Raw genomic sequence first — 23,249 nt, 5'->3', positions numbered from 1 at the left:
ATTAAAAAAAAAAAAACTAAACCTAAACTATTGCACTAACTAATTACTATACACAAGAAAAATACAACTTTATTTCGAGCGGACGAATGCGGAATATCGGTTTAGTTTTGTTAAAAACTTTTACGCTTGCATCATACAAAAGTACAGAGAAGAATTACAAATCAAAACAAACACAAACGCATATGCAAAATAAATATACGGTACAGCTTTGGCACAATTTGCTGAAAATTTGTCGAAATAGCAATTTTTTTATTATCGATTGCTATCGACAGGTTAGCTTCTGAAGTCTGTTAAAATGACTCCTTTTGGACATATTCACCAGAGGTCACCCGTGGCGGTTGATGTGACGCGTGATGTTACACTTTTCGGTTTTATAGTATTGTAGCGAGCACGAGCGTGTTGTGTGCTATCGGGCACACGTGTGCGTGAACGGCTTATCGATTCGCCGACTAGCCTTTCTTCATGTGCGTCGTATTTGTAAATGTGTGTGTCGTACTTGCGTTCTGGGAAAGCAGTTCAAAGAAAAAAACAAACGATCCGGATGTTTCTGGAGGGTTCCAGAAAGTAAACAAAAGAGTATTTAAAGGAAGAGACGATCGTCGAGGGGAGGAGAAATAAATTGACCGTTGCAGAAGTGAATCCAGAAATAAATTGACAGTGATAGCAGTGAAATAAATAGCGCAGTGAATAGTGATATATCAACATTAGTGTAAATAAATAGTTTTTGTCGTTATCAGTCTTAAAAGTTAATTTTGTTAAACCCACGAACTTTACACTGTAGTAAACTTCCTTCATACCGTCGTATTGTCGATGAAGAAGTTTAACTTCAATTAAAACTTTTTGGAAGTGTGTATTGTCTACTTCTAATATAGTAATAACAATATAATCATAATCAAATAATATACTTAAAAATGAATATTTATTTCCTTGTTACGTAAGGCGTTGTTAATAAAAAAAAAATTTTTCTGGAAAACTTTAGTTGCTTTCCTTTATTAAATTTTTATGTAGGTACATATGGAAGTTATTATGTCCTTTATTAAAAACTCCCCATCTTTAATTACAGTTTCCTGAGATGTAATGATTGTGTTTCAATTGCGATCCTGTAAAGCGCCAGCAAGCAATAACGAAATTAATAACTTTATTTAGCACCGGTAAAGTGCTGTCTCGACAGAGTAATGAACCACGACACCAGAACGTACATTCGAAGCACATGCAGGTACACACTATAATACACGTCTATCGATTACAATACATGCACATATGCATGTACGTGTACCACACTAAGTGCACTGGTAAAACAGCGAGCACTTTGGTTAAAGAGTTCTTTTCCAAATACAAATATATTTATAAAAGGATGTAAAATTACTTGCGTTCGGACTAGTTTCCCTTCGACTATCAAGGTTTGTATTTAGGTACCATACCTCTTAAGGATGTTTGGGAGGTATGTCAAAATGCTACCAGACAAATAAAAATTTGGAAGAACGTTCCTCATTCAATTCTAAAACTCCTGTAAAAATTACAAATCGATTCACTAAACCGTTAAAAAGTTATTGAAATTTTAAAAAATTATAATTTTACACCTCGTTAACCGAACAGATTAAATTTATTTTTATTAACAGAAAAAAGCTACCAGAAGTTTCAAACTTTTATAATAAGTAACTTGAACTCTGGAGAATCACCTTAGCGTAAGGTTATTTAAACTCACTAAATGGTTATCGAGGAAAAAATGAAAAATTAGCTGAAAATTTCGTTTTTACTTGGTAATATAATGATAATATTTATAATTGTCTGAAATAAATGCAATTTTAAAGTTTTAATTGTTATTTAAACATATTAAAAAGTTTTACGCTCATTATTAATAGAGATTGAAACCAAATATTTTTTTGTTTCGAAGTTGAAATCAAGGCATATTCACTGTCAAAAGTCAGTTAAAAATTTTCCATATTATTCGTTATTTCTTATTTTATTCAAAGTTTTTGGTCAAATTCCCAATTTTCTCCCAAACCGTATACTTTTTTTTTTAGTATAGATAGTATTTATTTACCTCATGATATGCTGCAAAACCTAATTAATCACGAATTTCTAATTTTATGTACTCATGTCTCCGATTGTACCTCCCAAACATCCTTAAAGCATCTATGTATGTTTACATGGAATGCTACGTAATACCTACCCCAAAAGCATTATGTCACACTATCGTGCGCCTCCATTTGATTCTCAGTCAATGGCAGTGTTATTTAAATGCAAATTTTCAAATGAAAGAGGAACCGAATATTTACTATTGATAATTAGTATATTAATTAATTTTTGAAGTAATTTTTACCACTATAGACAACCACTATTGAACAATAATTGCTGCTGCTGTCTCTCCCTCGCCGGGAATTGAACCAGGGTCCCTGGTTTTTTACGCATTATTATTCTATCACTAAGCTACGAGAGGCAACAACAGGAACAACGACTATGCGTACCAAATTACAAAAAAATGCATGTTTGGAGCGCGACGCTGTATAGGTGCGAAACATGGACGGTGGGCGCTGCGGAAAAGAAAAGGTTAGAAGCGTTCGAAATGTGAAGATACCGTAGATAGAGAAGGTTAGAAATGAAGAGATATTAGAAAGAATAAGAAAACAGAGGACTCTATGGAAGTCAATAAACAATAAGCGAGATAGGTTGGTAGGACACCTTCAACCGGCATGAAGGTCTAATCAGAGATATATTAGTGGCAGAAACAGGAGTTAAGAGGAGTAGAGGTAGACCTAGATTAGATTACTGTTCGCAAATAGTTAAGGATGTGAGTTGTTCTAGTTTTAGGGAAATGCGATGATTAGCTCAGGATAGGAAGGAGTGGAGGTGCGTGTCCAACCAGTCTTAGGAATTACGACCTTTTGATGATGACGATAGAAAGTATCCAAGTGACGCCACTTCCATCGGCTGAGATTTTATATAGCGCCACCTATCTCCATCGATATACGCTTTATGATTAAGCTATAATAGGCACAACAAGAGGCGTGGTTTAAATTCAATCAACTGGTGGCAACTGAACCAACTACTCTAAACAAATTTAAATTTTTAAAATCATTTTATAATTTTTCAAATTTTATCAGTATGTATAACACGAAGAAATTAATAATTAATAAATTAATTTTCAATAGGTAATTAAATCTCGTGATGATCCACTTAATATTTCTTTAACGATCATCAGATGGCGTATCCTCAAAATGATACTTCAATTATCTTCAAATCTTCATCATACCCATTGTTGTTTATAATATTCATTGGTGTCAGAAACGTGACAATTTAGTAAAAAAATGCTTCAAAATTAAATATTACAGTCAAAACGCATGCATAAAACACGAAAAAGCTGTTTATTAACAATGATATGTAAAAGAATTTGATGCAAATGAACAAGACGAAATAAAGTCATGTTAAAAAAGAAAATCACGGATACTGTCTGCCAAATGGAAGGTATGCAGATCCGTATTTTTTTCGTGACAGTATTTTTACATTGTAGTGTCTTCGTTTAGGACTTATTGTTTTCAATTCAATGATACGATCTCTATTGTCTATGAGCAATACCTTTCTTTACTAGGTACCTACTAACAAAACAAAAAAGAAATACTTAATTCATACGCAAAATTATTTTCACTTTACATATTACAAGGTTTTGACAATTTCGAAAATTATTCTGACAAGCGATAAATTAAAAGCAGAACGACTTTTTTCCGGTTTACATTTAATAACTCTCATTGTAAATTAACCTTTAAAAAGATGCATTTGCTCCAATATATTTTCTTTTTAACATTTGAGTTTGTGCCTTTCGAGCTTTTAAAATATTGTTGTACCATGATAACCAAAATACCGTTGACTGTAGATAAGTGTCTCTATTACTATTAAAATTCCCATACGTAATACACGTAATACAACACACTTTCGCAAACTTGTTCGGCTTGCAACAAAATGATCCTGTGGCTTTTATGGGTAAACGTACAGAGGTTAAGTATTGAGAAAACGATCCTTATAGGTATGCCTTTGAAGAGTTATCGCGTCCTTAATAATGTGTATAGAACATAGTTTCAAACTCACCACCAGGGTGCGACGTGCTACTGTTTCCATTAACGCATTACCATTATGGCACTGTAACACATAGTAGGTATAGTATGTACTAGTTAAATACGACATTTTTGATATTTCAAAGTTACGATTTATTTGTAATTTCAGCAAGTTTAATCAACATTTGTGAGCTCTGGTGGCGAAAAGATCTGAGGAAATTGCCTAAGGAATCATCATCATCGTAGGGTCGTCAGTACTAAGGTAGGTTGAACACGCATCTCCACTCTTTTATATCCTGAGCTAATCTTCGCATATCCCTACAAGTAGAACATCCTACACCCTTAACTATTTATGAACAGTGATCTAATCTAATCTAGGTCTACTTCTACTCCTCCTAACTCCTTTTCCTGCTTCTAATATGTCTCTAACTAGCTCTTCATGCCTGAAAAGGTGGCCTACCAATCTATCTCGCCTATTTCTTATTGACTTCCATGGCGCCCTTCTCCTATTCTTTCCAATACTTCTTCCTCTATCCACGACATCCTCATCATTCACAACTGTTTCTTCCCTTGCATACCAATACTTTCGTTTTATTTTCATTTATTTTTATACCATAGTGTTGTCAATATCGCTTCCATTTTATTTAAGGCTATCCCTAACTTCTCCTTGCCAGATTATTATATAATTTGCAAATATAAGCATACTGTTCGTTTCAAGAAGTTAGAGATATGCTCCTTCCCTTTATTAGGATGCGCCGTAGCATAATTCCAAATTCAATCATATTTGTCTGCGGAGCTCATTTCTCTACCGATCATCGAGCGAGAACTAGACAAAAGTGTACAGTACCATTTGCAAAATTATTTAAACAGCCAAAAATAATAACAAGTGAATTAACTTAACGGTCTACACACCTATAAAACTTTTGCTTTGTTTTCTATTGGTAATTTATATACATTTTTGTTTTAAGAAATTGCTGTCTAGTACTGTACAGTTCTAGCCGATCTCCTAAGACCGCCTATCGAGAGCTCTGCTCGTTCAAGCGTCGTCCGACTATTTCTGTCTTGCTCACGCCTAGTGTGTATTCTTTCTATTTTCGCGCAGATTTCTTCAAGGTCACAATTCTAACAAATTGAAATGGACTGTACTAATCTTTTGTCCCTGGATATTTACCTCTAATGTTGTCCTGTCTTTAATAACATTTATCGCGTTATTAAGATTAAAAAAAAGTAGCAGTGACAGTATGCATCCTTACCTAACTCCCTTCCGAATATTTACTTCTCCACGTGAGCAGCAACGTTTCTATAACTGCCTGTTGCTCTTTAGATAAACTATGGATCACTCTTCTGTCTCTGTATTTCATCCCCACAGTTTTAATAATATTTAACATTTTGTCCCATTTAACATATTATCAAAAGCTCTAAATCCTATATAGGTACGCGCACGTTCTCTTTTCTATCGTTTTTTCTATTGCTACTAGTAAAGCTAAAATGACTTCCCACCGTCCTTTATTTCCATAAAGATTCCATAGTTAAGATTTTTTACGAATACGGAATACGTCATAAAATATTAACCAACTGATAAAAGGATTGTGAGTAAAGCAGTAAACTTGTCATCTTTAAATGCACACTTACCTATAAATAACAACAAAAAACATACCGCAGTAGGTCCATCGCAAAGTGACAAACAAAAACAATTTTATTGTGAATGTGATATGCATAGGTATGCCTAAAAGTATAAATAAATCCCTGGTATTCGCATGCACCAACTTCACGTAACGTATGAGTAGAATAATAAAAGACAATCATTGTTGATGCACTTTTTTAAGAAATAATGGAACACATTATGGACTTGGGAGTCACAGGTGAGTACTAAAAGCAACAAACTGATGATAACGTGATAAAGACTTTGACTTCGCTATGTTGACGGTAAAATGTTTTTATTCGAATTTTCACAACTCTATATGTAACAAGGTAGTTCTAGACAAAACAAATCGATTTCAGTTACGATGTTTTATCAAAGTTTGATGGAAATGTTAAATATAGATACTAAAAAAAATATAGAACGTGTAATTTATTGGCAGAGTTCTTATTTTCAGGTGATAAATAAAACAACTTGATAGAGTTGGAGTAATTTTATTTTAAGTTTTAAAAACGACTTAATCGAACGGTCTCACAGTTTTAACTAACTAATACATTCTTCAGTAAATTTTTCTAGCATTACCTTCCTTAGTTTATGTAACACTTGAGATTTTGTCACGTTCGAATTTCAAGAGCTTAGACTAAACATCTATGCATCATTTTAAATTGGATATAAGTTTGGTCTATTAAACAAACAGAACGGGTTCATTTTTGTTGATGAACTCCAATACTCCCACTCAAAAATGAAATAGTTTGTTTTAAATAAAAAAAATATATATAAAGAAAATTAAATCTATTATTTTACTTTTGGGGAAAAATGAAAATGACCCAACATTTGTTGCTAGGATTGGGAAAACCCCAACAAAACCCAATCAGATCATCATGTTATATTTAAGTTAATTACGAATGAAAATATATATATTTGAATTTCAATTAAAATTATTCAAGTAAACCAAGTTTAGTTCTTGCTTGTAGAAATTTTATTGGTCCTATTGACTTAGTGAAGATGTCGGCCAACTGGTCAGCTGTTGGAATATATTTTAGTATTAGTACGTGCTTTTCAATTTGTTCACGTATAAAATGATATTTTATATCTATATGTTTGGTTCTTTTGTGATTTGTTGGATTCATGGCTATGCTTATGCAACTTTGATTGTCTTCGTATATTAAGATAGGATTAGTTAACTGCCAATTTATGCTAATTAATATTGACTTTAACCAAATTGCTTCCTTTGCACCTTCATAAAGTGCCATATATTCCGCTTCTGTTGAAGAAGTGGCAACGGAAGTTTGTCTTTTTGTATTCCACGTAATTGTACAATTGTTAAAAATTTGGAAAATATATCCAGTTGTACTTTTACGGGTTATTTCGTCACTACCCCAATCTGCATCCACATATCCAACTATCACTTGTTTGTATTCATTTCTTACGTATGTAAGTTTTAGATTAACAGTACCATTAATATATCTTAGCATTCGTTTTAGACATTTCCACAATTCAATATTATTTTTAATTTGATACCTGCTTAGAATATTGATTGCTGTGCAAATATCTGGTCGTGTACACAACATTGCATACATTNCACAGTTTTAACCAAACTTATACATTCTTCAGTAAATTTTTCTAGCATTACCTTCCTTAGTTTATGTAACACTTGAGATTTTGTCACGTTCGAATTTCAAGAGCTTAGACTAAACATCTATGCATCATTTTAAATTGGATATAAGTTTGGTCTATTAAACAAACAGAACGGGTTCATTTTTGTTGATGAACTCCAATATAATTATACAACAAGCTACTGAAGTAAAACTTCTTCAAACACACAAGCATACCGGGATAGGGGTTAAGGAACTGGTTTAATGGAATTATTTGTAAACTATGAATTTAAAATTTACACTATACATGCCGGAGTTGCCTATAACGAACGTTGCATTGAAGCGCGCTTACGGCTCAAGCGATCCCCACTACGAACTCGGCTACGTGGCCGAGTAGAGGGGGGACATCCGTTGCATTATTTCGTTACATAGCAACTCGCATGAAACGAACTTACCCTACCGTGCGTAAAGAAGTTTCACTTCAAAAATGTAGGGATGGATTACAGACATAGAAGAGTGATACTTAATTTGTAAAAAGAGCAACAGGAGTTACAGAGCTGGGGTAACAACGTAGAGAAATAAATATTAGGAAGGGAGTCCGACAAGGATGCACAATGTGACCGCTAATTTTTAATCTATACATCGATGACGTTATCAACATTATTAAAAACAGTACAACTGTAGGGATAGATATCTAGTTAGTAGAGAAAATTTTCGGTGAGCAAAATGTACGGAATTAAAAAAACTACAATTTGATACCAAAGTATTCTTTACGTATCACCAGCAGTTTTGGAATTAATTTGAAGAGAAGAACATTTTTCCGTTTTTCACTTTGAGCTCCAATTATTTTAAAATCAAGTATTCTAAACTGGTCAAACTTCTACAATGTATTAACAATACATAAACAAAGAAAACTGAAAAGGGTAACAACTAATTTCTATTAGGGTAGTAATTAGGGGATTGAAAAGAAAAGACAGTTTTTTTTTAATACTTAAAATAAGATTCTAGAAGTTTTTTTCTAAAAATGCATAGTTTTCCAGTTATATGACTTTGATGCTCTCTAATTTAGCGTTTGATCTAGTTCGTCAAAAATATCAATTTTACAAAAAGAAAATGTACAGAGCACTTTTTACTTAGAATCAATTTTTCTATCCTATTCCTATAGTCAAATTATAATAATACATTTCCATCCCCGAGATGGGGTGGCAACCACCTCCAAGGTAAAAGCGCCCTTTGGCATTTGGATTTTGATCCATAAGCTATTCCCTACCTACTGTCAAAATTTCAAGTTAATCGATTCATTTTGAAAAAATTGCGAGGTCAAAACTTTCATTTACTGCAGAAAATCAATGTAGGAATCTCAGTCATATTTTTAGAATTCCGTATCTCAATAAGAAAAAGAGAATCCTTGTAGGATCACTTCGTTTCCCGTCTGTTCGTCCGTCTGTCTGTTTTGTCCATCAAGACCCTTTTTATCAGGAACGCTTGGAGGTATCAAGCTGAAATTAATATCAAATAGTCAAGTCTGCAATCCCTTGAAAAAAAAATCGGGCTTCCAAGTCAACGCAGTCAAACGATACGGTCGTTTATGCCGCATATACTATTTACATACCTACAGGCCTGACGCTGGAAACTGGCGGAAATTTTAAAATGGCGTGGATGCGCGGTGGCAAAAGTAGGCAGTTTTAGGTATAAAGATTGCAGCCCTCTTTCTTCAGTATTCCTACCAGGGGCGTAGATTAAATATTTAAATATAGGGATCAGTGAACAAGTAACAGACAGACAAACAGAAGAACTAATTGTTAATGTTGGTGACAGTGATGAAGATTCCCATGATGACAGTGAATGTGAAAACTGACTATAAAACAAAAGCAATAGGTTAATTTTTTCTTTTTGATAAGTCATCTTTTTACATTATTTTCTATTACGCTACTGTCCTATCTGTATTAATACTATAATTTAAGCCTACTGAAAGCTTATTTGTGTATCGGTTCCGAGTGACTTACCCAAATAGGTCATAAATGGGCAAGTACCTGCGCGACCGCTCGCCAGCTGCCTTCGTCAGACCTGTACAAGTTTGTACGGAACCTTCGGTGCGCCAGACCGACTCTTAACGTTTCTGTTTTTGTCATTTATTTTTCTATTTTGACAATTCAGTTAGATTAATATCAAATCTCTTATGCATATCTAATAAAGTAGTTATTTTAGAAGTTCCTTGAAATATGTCAACACCGGAGATACATTTTGAATTCGTTGTTTTGACATCCTGATCGTTAACATCATTTATTTTGATACGGTACGACCTTGCAATAACTCTAAAGATGTTCTAATGAAAACATTACATAAAGTATAGGTACAGTACACGCAATGATAGTTTATTTTCTTGACCTCTATTATACATGTAATTAAATTTTACGATTAGCATATGCTCAGCGTCATTTTTCTAGCGTAACTAACGCATATTTTGCTAAAATATACTAAATAATAAAGCAGCCTCGAAAATGTGTCTTTATTTATTTGCATAACGTTACATTACCGAGCATCTTTCTAGGACAAACCCATAAAGAACATAATGATAAACTGGAAGATTACCATTTTGTTCCATTTTTGCAAGATTTATATACTGTACGCGTACAAAAACAGTTATTTTTTTACATTTAACACAAATATATTATTACCATTAGAAAAAAAGTAGTACACACAGTAGCGTAGCAAGGTCTTAATGGACCTAAACGCGAAATGTTGGACGGGCTCCACCCCATCTCGTAAACCCTTCAATCTTGCAAAAAATGCTCAACGATTTTTAAAGAGAAAGAAAAACGACAAATTTTGTATTATTGTGTAGTGAAACTGGAGGAAAAATAGAAAATAAATCGTCAGATTATAAATATAATAAATGAAAGATTACAATAAAACTGGTTAAAATAACTTGTTTAATAATATACAGTGTCTTCACAAAGAACCGAGTGGCACGTGACCTCCATGTGCATTCAACCTAACCTAACCTAATCAACAATATACAGGTCTTCACAAATGACCGAGAGCCACGTGACCTCCGTGTATATGCAACCACACCTAACCTAACCAACAATACACAAAACCAATTCAAATATTCCCGGACGATTTCTAACAAATTCCCGTGGCGGCGTTTAAAAACTAGAAGTTGCAAGTAGTAGGTATTTTATGTAATGTCAAAATAACTAAAATGTTTAGTAGTGTCATATAAAATACGAATAAATTAAAATGGAAAACGGAGGCGTATAAGCGGAAATCAGTATTGTATTATAAATAAAAAATTTTTATAAATAGTCAAAACTCACAAGGACGATACTGGCTAATAATTGGCAACTAATTAGCAACCAGATTCAGAGCGCCAATACTAAATTAACAAATACAATATCGGTTGCTAAATATGAGCTGAAAAATTACTATTGACGCACTGACGGTTCGTTCATAAGGTTTTTATAGTCTCGTTTTTTGCAATAAAAACCAACATTTTGAAATTTAATTGTTATTTATTTTATTATTTATTCTACTGCGAAATGGAGAAACCAAAATATTACGTAAAAACAAAAATTTGAAACTAAGTAACAAGCAATGCGGTTTTTAGCAAACAATTTCCTTATGCTAGGCTTTCGGCAGATGTTGACAGTAAGGACAAATCAAATATATATATTACTCAGTTAAAGATGCCTCGTATTTATTTTTTACAAAATCAAAATTTGAAAAACTTTTTACAAACATATATTGATCCAAAACTACATAAAAATGGAAAGATTAGTTATTGCAGGAATGTCTTCCTTTGGCACGAATTTTTAAAAACCAACTTCATATTTTTCTAAAGAAGTTCATGACTGAAGATATTTTTTTGCAAAATGATTTGTTTGTGCAAAATTATTTTGCAGTTTACTGAGTTGCAACTGAATATAGGCATGGTAACTGATTATTTTAGTCAACCTTATCACGAAAGGATTAACAAAAATTTGTAAATGTTGTTTTGTACATTTAAAGTTCTAGAATTTAAACTACTGTAATACGTATCTAATCTATTTTCATAATATATACTTTACAGCAGTTCATGGTAGCTTCTCTTTCGAATTAGCGACAATTTTGAAATTGATTCACGCGGGTTATTTACAATTCGTTGCATTGGAGCCCGTATGCCTGGGGTTGAGCAGCTTGATTTACAGAACTAGTTTAAGATTTCTTGGGCCATGACTTTGGGTTGAGCAGTGACAAAATTACGTCTGTTCATTGATTTCTAGTTCTCGTTAAAAATATCGTTAACAATCGAGTCAATGTTTTTTTGAAGTGAACAACATGAATGCATTTTACAGTTCAGGACATTTTAAAATACCTTTAAGGAAGTTGTTTCACGACATTACTAGTAAAAAGTTTATGCTAGAGTGTATCGTACAGTCAGTTAGTAGCCGTGATACCTAAGCCTAAAACTTTTTGCTGTTACTGCACTATTCCCAGCCAATCCCGTACCGCTCTTCATTCGTGTATCCCTTCTACGATTTGAGTGCGATAAATTGTTCGTTATTTATTAATTAATATCTCAGAAACTGTGTTGTAATAATTAATCAAACTTGTTTCAAAGAAGTTATTAGACATTGTTTAATCTTTCTGTAGTTTTTTTAAACATTTGTAAGAAGGGATTCCAAGTTAACATTGTATTTCTTCTTAGCCTCGCCGGTATCCTGTATAAGAGCCGCAAAAACGCGAACTTTGGTTTTAAATATCTTTAAAACTATATTGTCCAATAATTTCAGTCTGCACATATAGGCGAAGAATAACTTGAATAATATTCGGTCAAAATTTCAAAAGAATCCTAAGAAAACGCTTTTCATGGAACAACTACCTTAACGCGTTACGGAGTGTGCGCAGACGACATAAAACAACTTTTCAAATTTCAATGGGATCATGAAGCCCTGCGACCTCCCTGGTGCCCTGGGCTCCAGCGCTTGACGCTCCTCCTCTTATAGAGTGCCACGCCACTGATTTCACAAGTAAACGATTATATTTTTGAGACCCGGAATGCTTCAAGAAGGTAAAAATTGGTCACCGACTTGGATGTCAACGTACTAGATAATAATCATTATCTAAGCGAAAACATAAACCTTTTATAATGCTACGCCTACGCTGGCTTTTATACAGTGCACCTATGTACGTGTTGTTTCTGAGAAAAATCCAAGCTGAATGTGACATTCCACTAAATCATAAACTTTTATTATTTTCTCAATTTCCAGGGCGTTAACTCTAATAAACTGATAAAACAAAAAACAAATAAAAGACGTACCAAATTTGTTCGACACGAAAGATAAAGAAGATTATGTGGCATTTAATCGGTTAACTGTAGTATAGAAAACGTGGCCCTGACCATAATTAGATATGGACTACCCACTAATAAAACATTTCCGGTGATTTACCTATTTATCAAAAAAAAACAGATATTTTGTCTTGCTTGTATATTAAGTAATAGGCAGATAGACTAATTGCGTAACTGACATTGCTTTTAATTAATGCTACCTTCTTATATTCATTAGTTCAAAATCTTCAAGCCACAATTGAAATATCTACGTACATATGACAGAAGAAATCCGTTTACTTTTTGTAGCTTATTTCAGTAGAACAAAGCATTTTAACAACATTAATTTACGTACAATTCCAAATAAGACGATAATTAAACTTATTCTTTTTAAAACTTTTAATGAATCAGGGACTTCTCGTAATCGTGTAGTAATAACAATGAAGATCACTCAAAAAAGTGACCATTACCAACATTATTGTAATGTTCGCGGGTTTAACAAAATTAACTTCTAAGACTGATAACGACAAAAACTATTTATTTACACTAATTATTGATATATCACTATTCACTGCGCTATTTATTTCACTGCTATCACTGTCAATTTATTTCTGGTTTCACTTCTGCAACGGTCAAACCTTCTGGAAACATCCGGATAGTTTATTTTTTCTTTGAACTGAACGACACACACATTTACAAATACGACGCACATGAAGAAAGGCGCCCGCGGCTAGTCGACGAATCGATAAGCCGTTCACGCACACGTGTGCCCGATCGCTCACAAACACACTCGTGCTCGCTACACTAATTTATTGAATTTAAATACAGTGTAAACCATTTATATCGAAACTTAAGGGATCGAGAATTTTTTTTCGTTATATCGAGTGACACACTCTTTTCCCAACACACTACGCTCTAACAAAAAGCAAGGTGTCTGTTTACGACCTCTGCTGTCTCCTTTAAAAATTTCGGCACCTCAAAGATTTAATAGAAGTTTTTTATAAACTGGTAACATAAACACTAATGTTGATAACATGTATTTATTGACGTCTAAATATGAACGTATTTCTTCGTAATAGAGAATGACTGTTGCGCTACAAAGAGTGTATTGGTTTTAAGATAAACCAATCAAATTGAACTAATTTCTACGTTATAAGAAGATTTACGTTATATCGAAAGACAGTATAAGGGGTTTGTACTGTATATTCCTTACAAATAGCGTGACTGTTAGCAGAAAGGCACTCCTAATATGTAATCGGGCAGGCTGATGAAACTGTTGAAAGCGTCAGTATCCGATAAAGATCAAAGGAAAGAAGTCATTATAGAAGAGTATGTCATTTGAAAAAATAAAACTTGGAAATCAACATTACTGTCTGAAGGAAAGAACGCCGTGAAATGTACGTAAATGGGGTTATGACAAGAAACTTGGATTAGGTCACAGTTACACTGTTACGAAGCACGTTTTGTGGCAAAAGGGTTCTCAGGAATATGGAATCGACTACAAGGAAACCTACTCCCCTGAGGTGCGATACTCTACTATATGTACATTAATAGACCTGGTAGTCAATTGGGACTTGCACATTGACCATATGAATGCATTCCAAGAGGTTGTGTACATAGAGCAGCCCAATGGATATAAAATAAATGGAAAATCATGTACTCAAACTGAATAAAGCAATGTGTGAACTTCAGCAGCCATCCAAGGTCTGGTATGATAAGATTGACAAACCTCCAATTTAGAAAAACACCAAATGAGTCTTGCGTTTACATAAAATCAGACACGAACAACGGAACAACGCCATACTGACCCTCTATGTTGATGATATTCTTATTTTTTTCAAGGCACACCAGAGAAGAAATAGCTGAAGGGTGAATTAATAAAAAAATTTAACATTAAAGGTCTTAGCTACAATATATTAGGAATGCAGTTACGTACAAAAGGTATTAGAGCAATTGAATATGGTTGACTGTAAGCCTTTGAATACACCCTTGGAATGTAACATGAACCATGAAAGGGGAGACCAAACTGATGCTGACTCTAAGTATAGAAGCCTTCTTGGATGTTTTATGTACTAGGCTTGACAGTAATTCATTACATAATACTGGAATACACTTCATACCATGCACTAGTAGCTATTGATTGGTTGATAACCGAATATATTCAATTATATGCAATCATAAAAGGGCGACATCTTATATTGATAAATACGTGGTATAGAGAAAAATTCGCACAAATACCTTTAGCCATCTTTTCGTATCACTACATAGTATAAAACAAAGTCGCTTTCCGCTGTCTGTACCTATGTATGCTTAGATCCTTAAAACTACGCAACGGATTTTGATGCGGTTTCTTCTTATAGATAGAGTGATTCAAGAGGAAGTATAATACATGCATAATATAGTAGAGAGACACTGATAATTTTAGAGGTTTCTAATGTGATGTCGTAAATAAACACATTTTTTGCGCTTACATTACAAACGCTGGCTGAACCCTACGAGATAGATCAAAATAATGTACTACAGTATTGTAGATCTGAAAAAGGCCTACTACAAAAAAGTCCGCGATGGTATATGTCTATTTTTTTACTTTTTATGAGAAATAATGGTTTATTTACGAAGCGATTTTAAGCAATACAGCATTAATTCTTATCCAACTAAGTAACTTAAATACCTTGTGAATTTAATATAGATCAATATGGCCCTTTACAGCATGTAATTTAAATTAATATTTTCGAAGATATTACAGATTTAAAATGCAGGGACATAGCGCTTGTGGCCGGTTTGTATTGTCTATTGACAAAAAAGCTGTGAATGTTGTAAATAAAGACATTCTGTAGTATATTTAGTATGTTCAGGGGGTTTTGAAGATTTCCCCACCTCGAGAATAATCTAAACAAAAAAAATATTTAGCATCAGCATTGCACCCGTGCGAAGCTGGGGCGGGTCGCTAGTAAATAATAAACTGATATAAGTCTAATATAGTTAAAGATGTGAGTTGTTCTAGTTTTACGAAGATTGTCTCAGGATAGGAAAGAGTGGAAGTACGTGTCCAACCAGTCTTAGGACTGATGACCGTATAATGATGCTGATAAGTCCAATAAAAGCAATTAATACTTATGAGAGTGTTACGTTTTTATTCAATAGAATTTGCGAGTTAGGTTAGTTTAGATTAGTTTCCAGAGAAGTAAGTGATGTTTTGAACTAGACATGGTTAAAAATGCACGATAAAATTTCTTTTTGTCTTGTGGTTCTACACGTTCACAAAATTATTTCGCGTGCATTAAGAAACGTGTAATTTCTATAATTTTATCTTACCTATATAGTATTCTAAATTAGCATCGTATCAATTTTCGGGTCCTACCTTTAATTATACTGATATAGAGTGGCACCGAATAGCTCGACATTTTTGGTAAAGATATGAATTGCGTAGTGCACATGCACCCACCAACCAAACAGAATAAGCGAATAACTAAACAGAAATTGGCAGTTTGCAATCATACAAACGAACCTCATTAACAGGACAAAGGCCCACTAACTATGCGCAGGTAAATCCGTATGCTCATACAGTACGTAGCGAATGACTCTATATACATACATTTAGGTGGGCATTCAGCATTAGTCGCACGAATTCACGCATTATATTGAAACGGTAGGAAAGTATCGATGCACATCAACTTGTTCAAAAATAAATAACTCGAATATAAATATGTAGTAGAAAATGCAAAGAATGTGCATTATCGTCAGAAAATTCAATTGATTTGGAAATTGTAGTATAATTAACTTTTTATCCGAGAATGGCACAAAAAAAGAAGGGTTATGAGTTTATTGGTATACTTCATTTACTTTCTTTAGCGATGTGCCCCTTCCAATGTCTTGGATGCGTGCTGGCAAAATCGTAGGTACGGAGAAAAAAGCTCATTAAACATACTTTTTTATACAGTACTTGCCAAAAGTTTTGTTCAATTATGAACAGTAGTGCGAGTCGAAAACAAGCGTTAAAGCCTTTAATATGTCTTCAAATATAAATAAACACATCGTTGATATTTTCAGTAGTAAATGGTACCAATAACAGCACATTTGAGCAATGCAATTGTGGTGGATAAAATGGTCAATTTTTCCGTGCAGTACTGTACGAATTATACGCTCTTCACCGCTTAAGAGTTTGACCGAGAGTTGTCTCCTTTCTTTTCTGGCCTAGTGCTGTTCTTTTCTACTTTGCGCCGGTCACAATGAAGGTAACATCGCTACAGAAACTAAACGAAGTATAGTCTATTATGTGTGTATAGATGTTCATCTATTCCAGAGATCGGCAAGTAATTTTATGTAAGGTCCAGATGTTTTCGAAAATTTTTATCGAGGTACAGAAAAAAGTATTCCTTCCTCCAAAAATGATAAGGGTGGCGATAAATTTTTTGGTGGTCCAGTTTTTAAGCTTTTTGGTTGGAACAAGTGGAGTATATTTGTATGAATGCTCTGTGTAAAAAGAGGTTTATGACGTCATATTAAGTTAAGAAACAAAATACCCAACGCATAAATTTATCGAGTTTGGTATCAAAAAAAAAAGTTTAAATACGCGCTTACATTTANGTTATATTGGATTGCAGAAGATTAAAAGTACCTACATTCAAAATAAATTATAAAAGACCGCAAAATGTTTTAAATAATAATAACAAAGTTAAGAAACTAAAAATCAACTACGTTTTTAACTGCCCATTCAAAAGTTATAAACATGGGTTAGTAACTACTAACTACACCTTTATGATAATAAACACACAAAGCACCTAAGTAATAAAACATTGGGATCAATAAAACCATTAAATTAGTAAAATAATAAAATATTTCTCATTTTCTGCAATAGTTTTACTCCTTTAAATGATCTTTAGACGAAACAACTGTTGAATAATTATTATACTATTTGTAAGAAAATTAAATTTCACTATTGTTTAATTACACCGTTTTTCAATAAATCACAAGTTCATCAAAATCAGAAATTTTCAAACTGAATGTCTATGCATTTTTTACTAATGACAATTCGGCAAATCCATATTTCATAATAGTTATTAGGCTGCAGTTAAACGAAAATTTGTCACATAAAATGTTTTCCTTTATCATACTTACGATTAGTGTAGCCAATTAACTAGATCTACTGCCTAATTTCGAATTATGGTTATTTTCTTCGCGGTGTGGACAATTATTTGAACATTTCTAAAGGAGAATCTCTGTACAAGAAGATGTTTATTTTCAATATTACCTAAACATAAACATTAAAAGTGAAATAAACTTTCTACTATCCCCTACAGATTGACATATCTAATATAGCCCATTTAACTTCGGTATCTAAAACTTTTCAAAAATAAGAACCACACAAAGTAAAGTGGAAAAAAATTGAGTTGAAGAATAATGTTGATATACACATTTTACAATATATATAGCCAGAACGAAAAACAAGAATATCATTAAAAAATAACACATTTTAATTAATCACCTACACATCAAAAACATATTTAAAGTAGAGATGCACCGGTTAATGATTTTGACTGGATAGCCGAGTACGCAGCATTAGCTGTGCCAATCAGTACGGTTAATGGTTCATGTCTCCGTTTTGGCGGGTCTGCTCTTCAATATCTACCACCCCCAACAACGTCCCAAACCACATTAAGTCCCGTTTAAAAAGTCGTTTAAATAATTAACCAATGAATTTTTAATTTTTGGTCGGCGGACTTTTAACGAGAGGGTTGAAACACAAATTACCCGTTCCTTCGGCGGAATTTTTTCATATGTACGAAAATGCATGATTTGATGAACGTTTGTAGAATATGTTTTTTCAGCCACATCTATCTGAAAATTTCACATTCCTCTATGAAAACTATCTTAAACCAACCAAATTCTTAAAATATTTTTAACAAAACATAACACCTCTCAAAAGCTTTAAATTGCATTTATTTGACTAACATTGCATACAAGTAATAGAATATCTGATTTTAATTCGCCAGTGGTGACCAGAATTATCATAGAAGATAAAACTTTTTAAAAATGATTCTGGAAAAGTTCTATCTTCTACATTCAATTAATTGAATTGGGGGTTTCGTTTAGATTTACAAGAAAAAGACATCGTCATTTTAAAGATGTTATTACTATTAGGTGAAGCACATAATTCCTAGATCAACTCGTACGTTATAACGTTAATATGTACACGAAATATTTACAATGTACCTACATATGTGTGTGTACTAATACAACGCACACACAAATCCATTTCGAACCTTTGCAGAATCCAATTTCGGTCACTTAACGCCATAGCGTAAAACGAAAACGACAAAACTAAAAAGCAAACAAGACAGTCCTTGACGGAAGTGTCCGGTTTCTTGAAATCTCAAACTCCAATGTCGTAAACACGCACCTCACCTGGCCTGGTAAAAGAAACAAGAAGGAGCAGGTAAACACTACATACGTACTCACGAATTTCCTTTTACCTGAAGATGTTCCATTCAAAGGGAGACTTGTCCTTTATAAGCACAGCAGGTAGGTATTGTTAAGACTAACCCTTGAACTAAAAATAGCTACAATAACCAAGAAAATTTTGTTGGAATATTGCTGTATTTATTGAAGTAAATACAAGATGATGAACAGAAGCATCACGCTACTAATAAAATTGCAGAAGAAAAAATCAAGCGACAATAAACATAAACCTGCACAACAAACAGTTCTATTTTATTACACCAAAGTGAGCTTTTTTATGCAGTGATAAATCATGAAAGATAATATAGGGTATCGAGATGATAAAAACAGCCGTTAGCGGTAATAGAACGAGATTGGAGCATCCAAGGGAAAATAAAATTTTTAAATGAGTTAACACCGAGAATTTATGGAAGTAGTAGGTAGGTAACTGATGACCCCAAAATTCTACATCTTAAGAACATCATGAATAATTATTCTTACTATTCACACGTGAAAAATGATTTCAAGTGTATACATATAAACTGTATGTACCTATAATAGATCGGAAAAGAAAAAAAACGACGAGCAACAAAAATAAGATTAGTTACAAATACACACATACGCTCTGCTTGTAAGTTATGGAAACTGACTACGTTTTTCAATTAAACAAACGACAACTAGGTGCATGGGTGAGAGAGAACCTTAACTCTCATCCTCCTGAAGTTCGATAAACTAGTGTGGAACTTTCAAAGCACTTTCTTTAATGCAACTTTTTAAGTGTCAGTTGTTGAAAACAAAGGTAGAATTACCTGAAGCGAGTTTCTGTGAAACGTATCCGTTCTGCCAGGGGGCATTTCCTTCCAACGCAGCACCCCCATGACGGCCTGCCTTACCCACCCCCTAGGCAAGGTATTCCTATCCGAGTCTGATAACGTGCGCATCAAGCCGTTATAAGACGGCACCGGTAATACCGAAACAATTACATTGGCCAACTAATAACAAAGTTGTTTAAAATGCGCGACAAACATTTTCACACACGAAACCCAATTCCTTTCGTGAAAATGCTGAACACACGATAAACGCGCTCATTCTTGATTTAAATGCCACAGACGTGAAGTTTCATACACCTTTCACTTCTTCTGTTAGCACAAAACAACAATCACTGTCTCACAAAAAAGTATCTAAATTTCCTAACCAGATCGTTCGGATAGGCACATAAAATTCCGATTAATTAACCGCAAGGCTCGACGAAAAAAACGGCACTATGATACTATAGGAAATTGAAAATCAACGCGTTAGTCGTTCGAGTATAAGAAGTAGAGGGCGCAACCGACGCACAATAGCTTCCCAACCGAAAGTTCAACCAATAGTGTTCATTCGGAGTCTCTTGTAAGGTGCAGCAGGTTAAGAACTCGCCTTAATCGGTAACAGTCGGTCTCGTTCGGAAGAATTCGACCAACCATGGCACGCTTTTCGAAACAAAATAATTGATTTCGCTGAAGGTGCGAAAATGCACTTTTATTGCAGTAATGGTCCCACGGATCGAAGATATTAATTAACAGTTTCTGTTAGTAGGTAACCATGAAAAATTAGAAGACCGAAAACCGAAAAGTGAAAGGCTATTGTATAATAAAGGTACATACCAATTTATGTACAATATTTTGTAGAGGACACAGAACCCCATGTTTTTGCTGTTAGTTATAATTCTTTTTCCAATTTTACTTTTGAGAATTTTTATTATCATTGTTTTTACTATAAGAGGGGTAAATGTATGGGAAACCTAATATCCGTTTGTAGGAATCATATGGATGCATAGTTCCGGTTTTATAAAACCTACTGCTGGCTTAACGTATGTTATCGGAAACGGCAGGTGTTATACCAACTGATTGTCGTTCAACCGGTACAAGCTTTACCTCAATTAGGTATACCTACATTTGAATTTTTAGTGAAGTAACAAACGGGCAACATTAATCGGTTCTGATATTTTTAGGTACGGAAGCAGGTGTTCAACTCATAAATTAGATTAAAGATAAGGTAATAAATAGTAGAAATATAAAAAGGAAATACAGTAAAACGAATAACGTTTCAAGAATAACTGAAATTATGAATTCTGAATCACAAAAATGTTATGATGTTTTATTAACAAAATTACATTTTTTTCACCGTGTTCTGTTTTAATTATTTCTCTTTCGCGAGTTCTTTGTCACAATTGATAAAATGCAACTTTAATGAAATTTCCTTTTTTAGTACAATAGACGTATGTACTCAATAAGGAAGAAACGATACCACGTGCATGGTATATGTAGTAGGTATAGATACTTTTACTTGGTAGACAGCTCTATCGAAAAAAAGTATTGATACTACTCGGTGTCGAATGATGACTCTCTCATGAGAGCAGACGAGCAATGGTACCCCTTGAATTTTTAAACGAAACAGACCAATGGGCACTCGCCTGTCGACGCAGTCAGCATGAGCAAAGCAGATCTTCGATCCATCTAGCCATTAATATTACATTGGAAGTGGGGAAATCTATATTTCAAGCGACTTCAATGCTACTACAATACCTAACAACTGAGCAAGTATTTTAATTTGCTCACGAGCTGCAGTGACATCGTGATAAGATAGATAAAAATAACAAAGTAGTTTCAAGATGCTTTTCTTAATGGAATAAATAGAACGCCCAAATGGAAAGTTCAAGATTGACTAACAAATAAATGACCCATGAATTAAGAAATGCCTTTGAACCAAATGAGTACCGAAATAAATATTTTTTATCGATACCTACTCACAACTTGGTTTAAGAGTATTGATACCAAAAGTACCTGGTATTGAAAAAAACTATGAGTAAATATTCGTATCTAATTGTATCGTATGTCCTCAGTATATAATGAAGCATTATTACATTAACGCTGGCTGTGAAAGCCTTAGTCTTTTCATCTCCCCGATTAACTTTCAAAAGCTGGTGCTTACCTAGGTAGTAGGTATGTTAAGTTAAAATTTGACCTGGTTGCAGGAACAACGTAGGTAATACCATAAACACAAAAATTCAAAGAGCAGGTACACCTACCATTGGAAATTAATTTTAGAAAACGGAGTTTATTTTATTATAAAATCTCTAATCAAACTAAATTTTGTAAAAATGAATCAAATATCTAAAAAACTTAAAATTTGCGATTTTCACTGAAACATTATTTCATATTTTTCGTGACGTTCAAAAATAGCAAAAAAGGAAAAATAAAAACAAACCTTTTCCTTCTTTTAAAATAACTGGAATATATTTTACATAGTTTCATCGACTTGTTTAAGTTACACATTAGCACAATAACATATTTTTCTGGCCACTTCGAACATCCCTGACTATATTATCTTGATTTTATAGAATTTAAATTTTTTCTACTGAAGATTCTTTTTTTTTAATAGTAGGATTTCTTATACTTTTCCTACTAAATTGTATGTTATTTTTATTGATAAAAAATATCAAACAAATCGTCATGATAAAATAAAAAAACATAAAAATAGTAAAGGATAATAATGTGACGAAGAGGAATGGGATCCTTATATGTTTTCAAAGAAGGTTTAAGATAGCAAATAAGCTCTAATACGTCTATTTGTTAAAAAGTTAATGTTTCTTATCTTAATATGTTTCACAAAGGAAAGTCCGAACTGGTCCGAAACAGACCGAGGCAGTTTGCCGGGCCTAGGTTGAACGCCCACAGTAGACATGTTCGTTCTGCCTCGTCTTGCCTCGAACATGTTCGTGCTGAGATGTGGATGCACCTTTATATTTAGCATTTGACGTATTTTGAATCTTTTCCATCAAATAGATACAAAGTAGAAAGAATGATTCCGGCCGTGAAAGCCTTTGTTTTTAAATAGATACAATATCGTGCAACACCAACTTTTCGTACCACTGGCTGCGCCTATGCGAGTATGAAATAATTATACGTGATATTGACGTTCATCAACAAATTAATTCTGTCATGAATACTGCATAAGCATAAACTGTAAGAAAATATATACATATACGAGGGTGGATTGATAAGTTTCCGGCCTGACCAAGAAAAACAAGGTTTTTAAAAATTTTTTTTTTTATTTCTCAACATAATCTCCTCCAAGGCTGATACATTTCTCATAGCGGTGTTCCAGTCTATTAATGCCATTCTCATAGACTGATTCGTCAAGCTCCTCAAAATAACCATTTACAGCTTCGATTACTT

At 33.5% G+C, this 23,249-nt stretch overlaps 1 protein-coding gene across 3 annotated transcripts in view; it reads right to left on the bottom strand.

Annotated features, from left to right (window-relative positions):
* Positions 1-23,249, bottom strand: part of LOC108737705 (rap1 GTPase-activating protein 1) — a 385,828-nt gene that overhangs the window by 119,670 nt on the left and 242,909 nt on the right. Inside the window, exon 1 of one of the 3 annotated variants that reach the window (XM_018470766.2) lies at positions 19,842-20,384. The exons of the other annotated variants lie outside the window; for them this stretch is intronic. Within the exon in view, the coding sequence (XP_018326268.1) occupies positions 19,842-19,973 (132 nt within the window). The 5' untranslated portion in view covers positions 19,974-20,384. Of the gene's footprint in view, positions 1-19,841; positions 20,385-23,249 lie in introns of those variants that run through there. 3 annotated transcript variants of the gene reach the window in all.

This window comes from Agrilus planipennis, unplaced genomic scaffold, assembly GCF_000699045.2.
Source record: "Agrilus planipennis isolate EAB-ADULT unplaced genomic scaffold, Apla_2.0 scaffold146, whole genome shotgun sequence".
In the NCBI taxonomy this organism is placed as follows: Eukaryota; Metazoa; Arthropoda; class Insecta; order Coleoptera; family Buprestidae; genus Agrilus; species Agrilus planipennis.
Note: the sequence above shows the minus strand (reverse complement) of the source record. Positions and strands in the feature narration are given on the sequence as shown.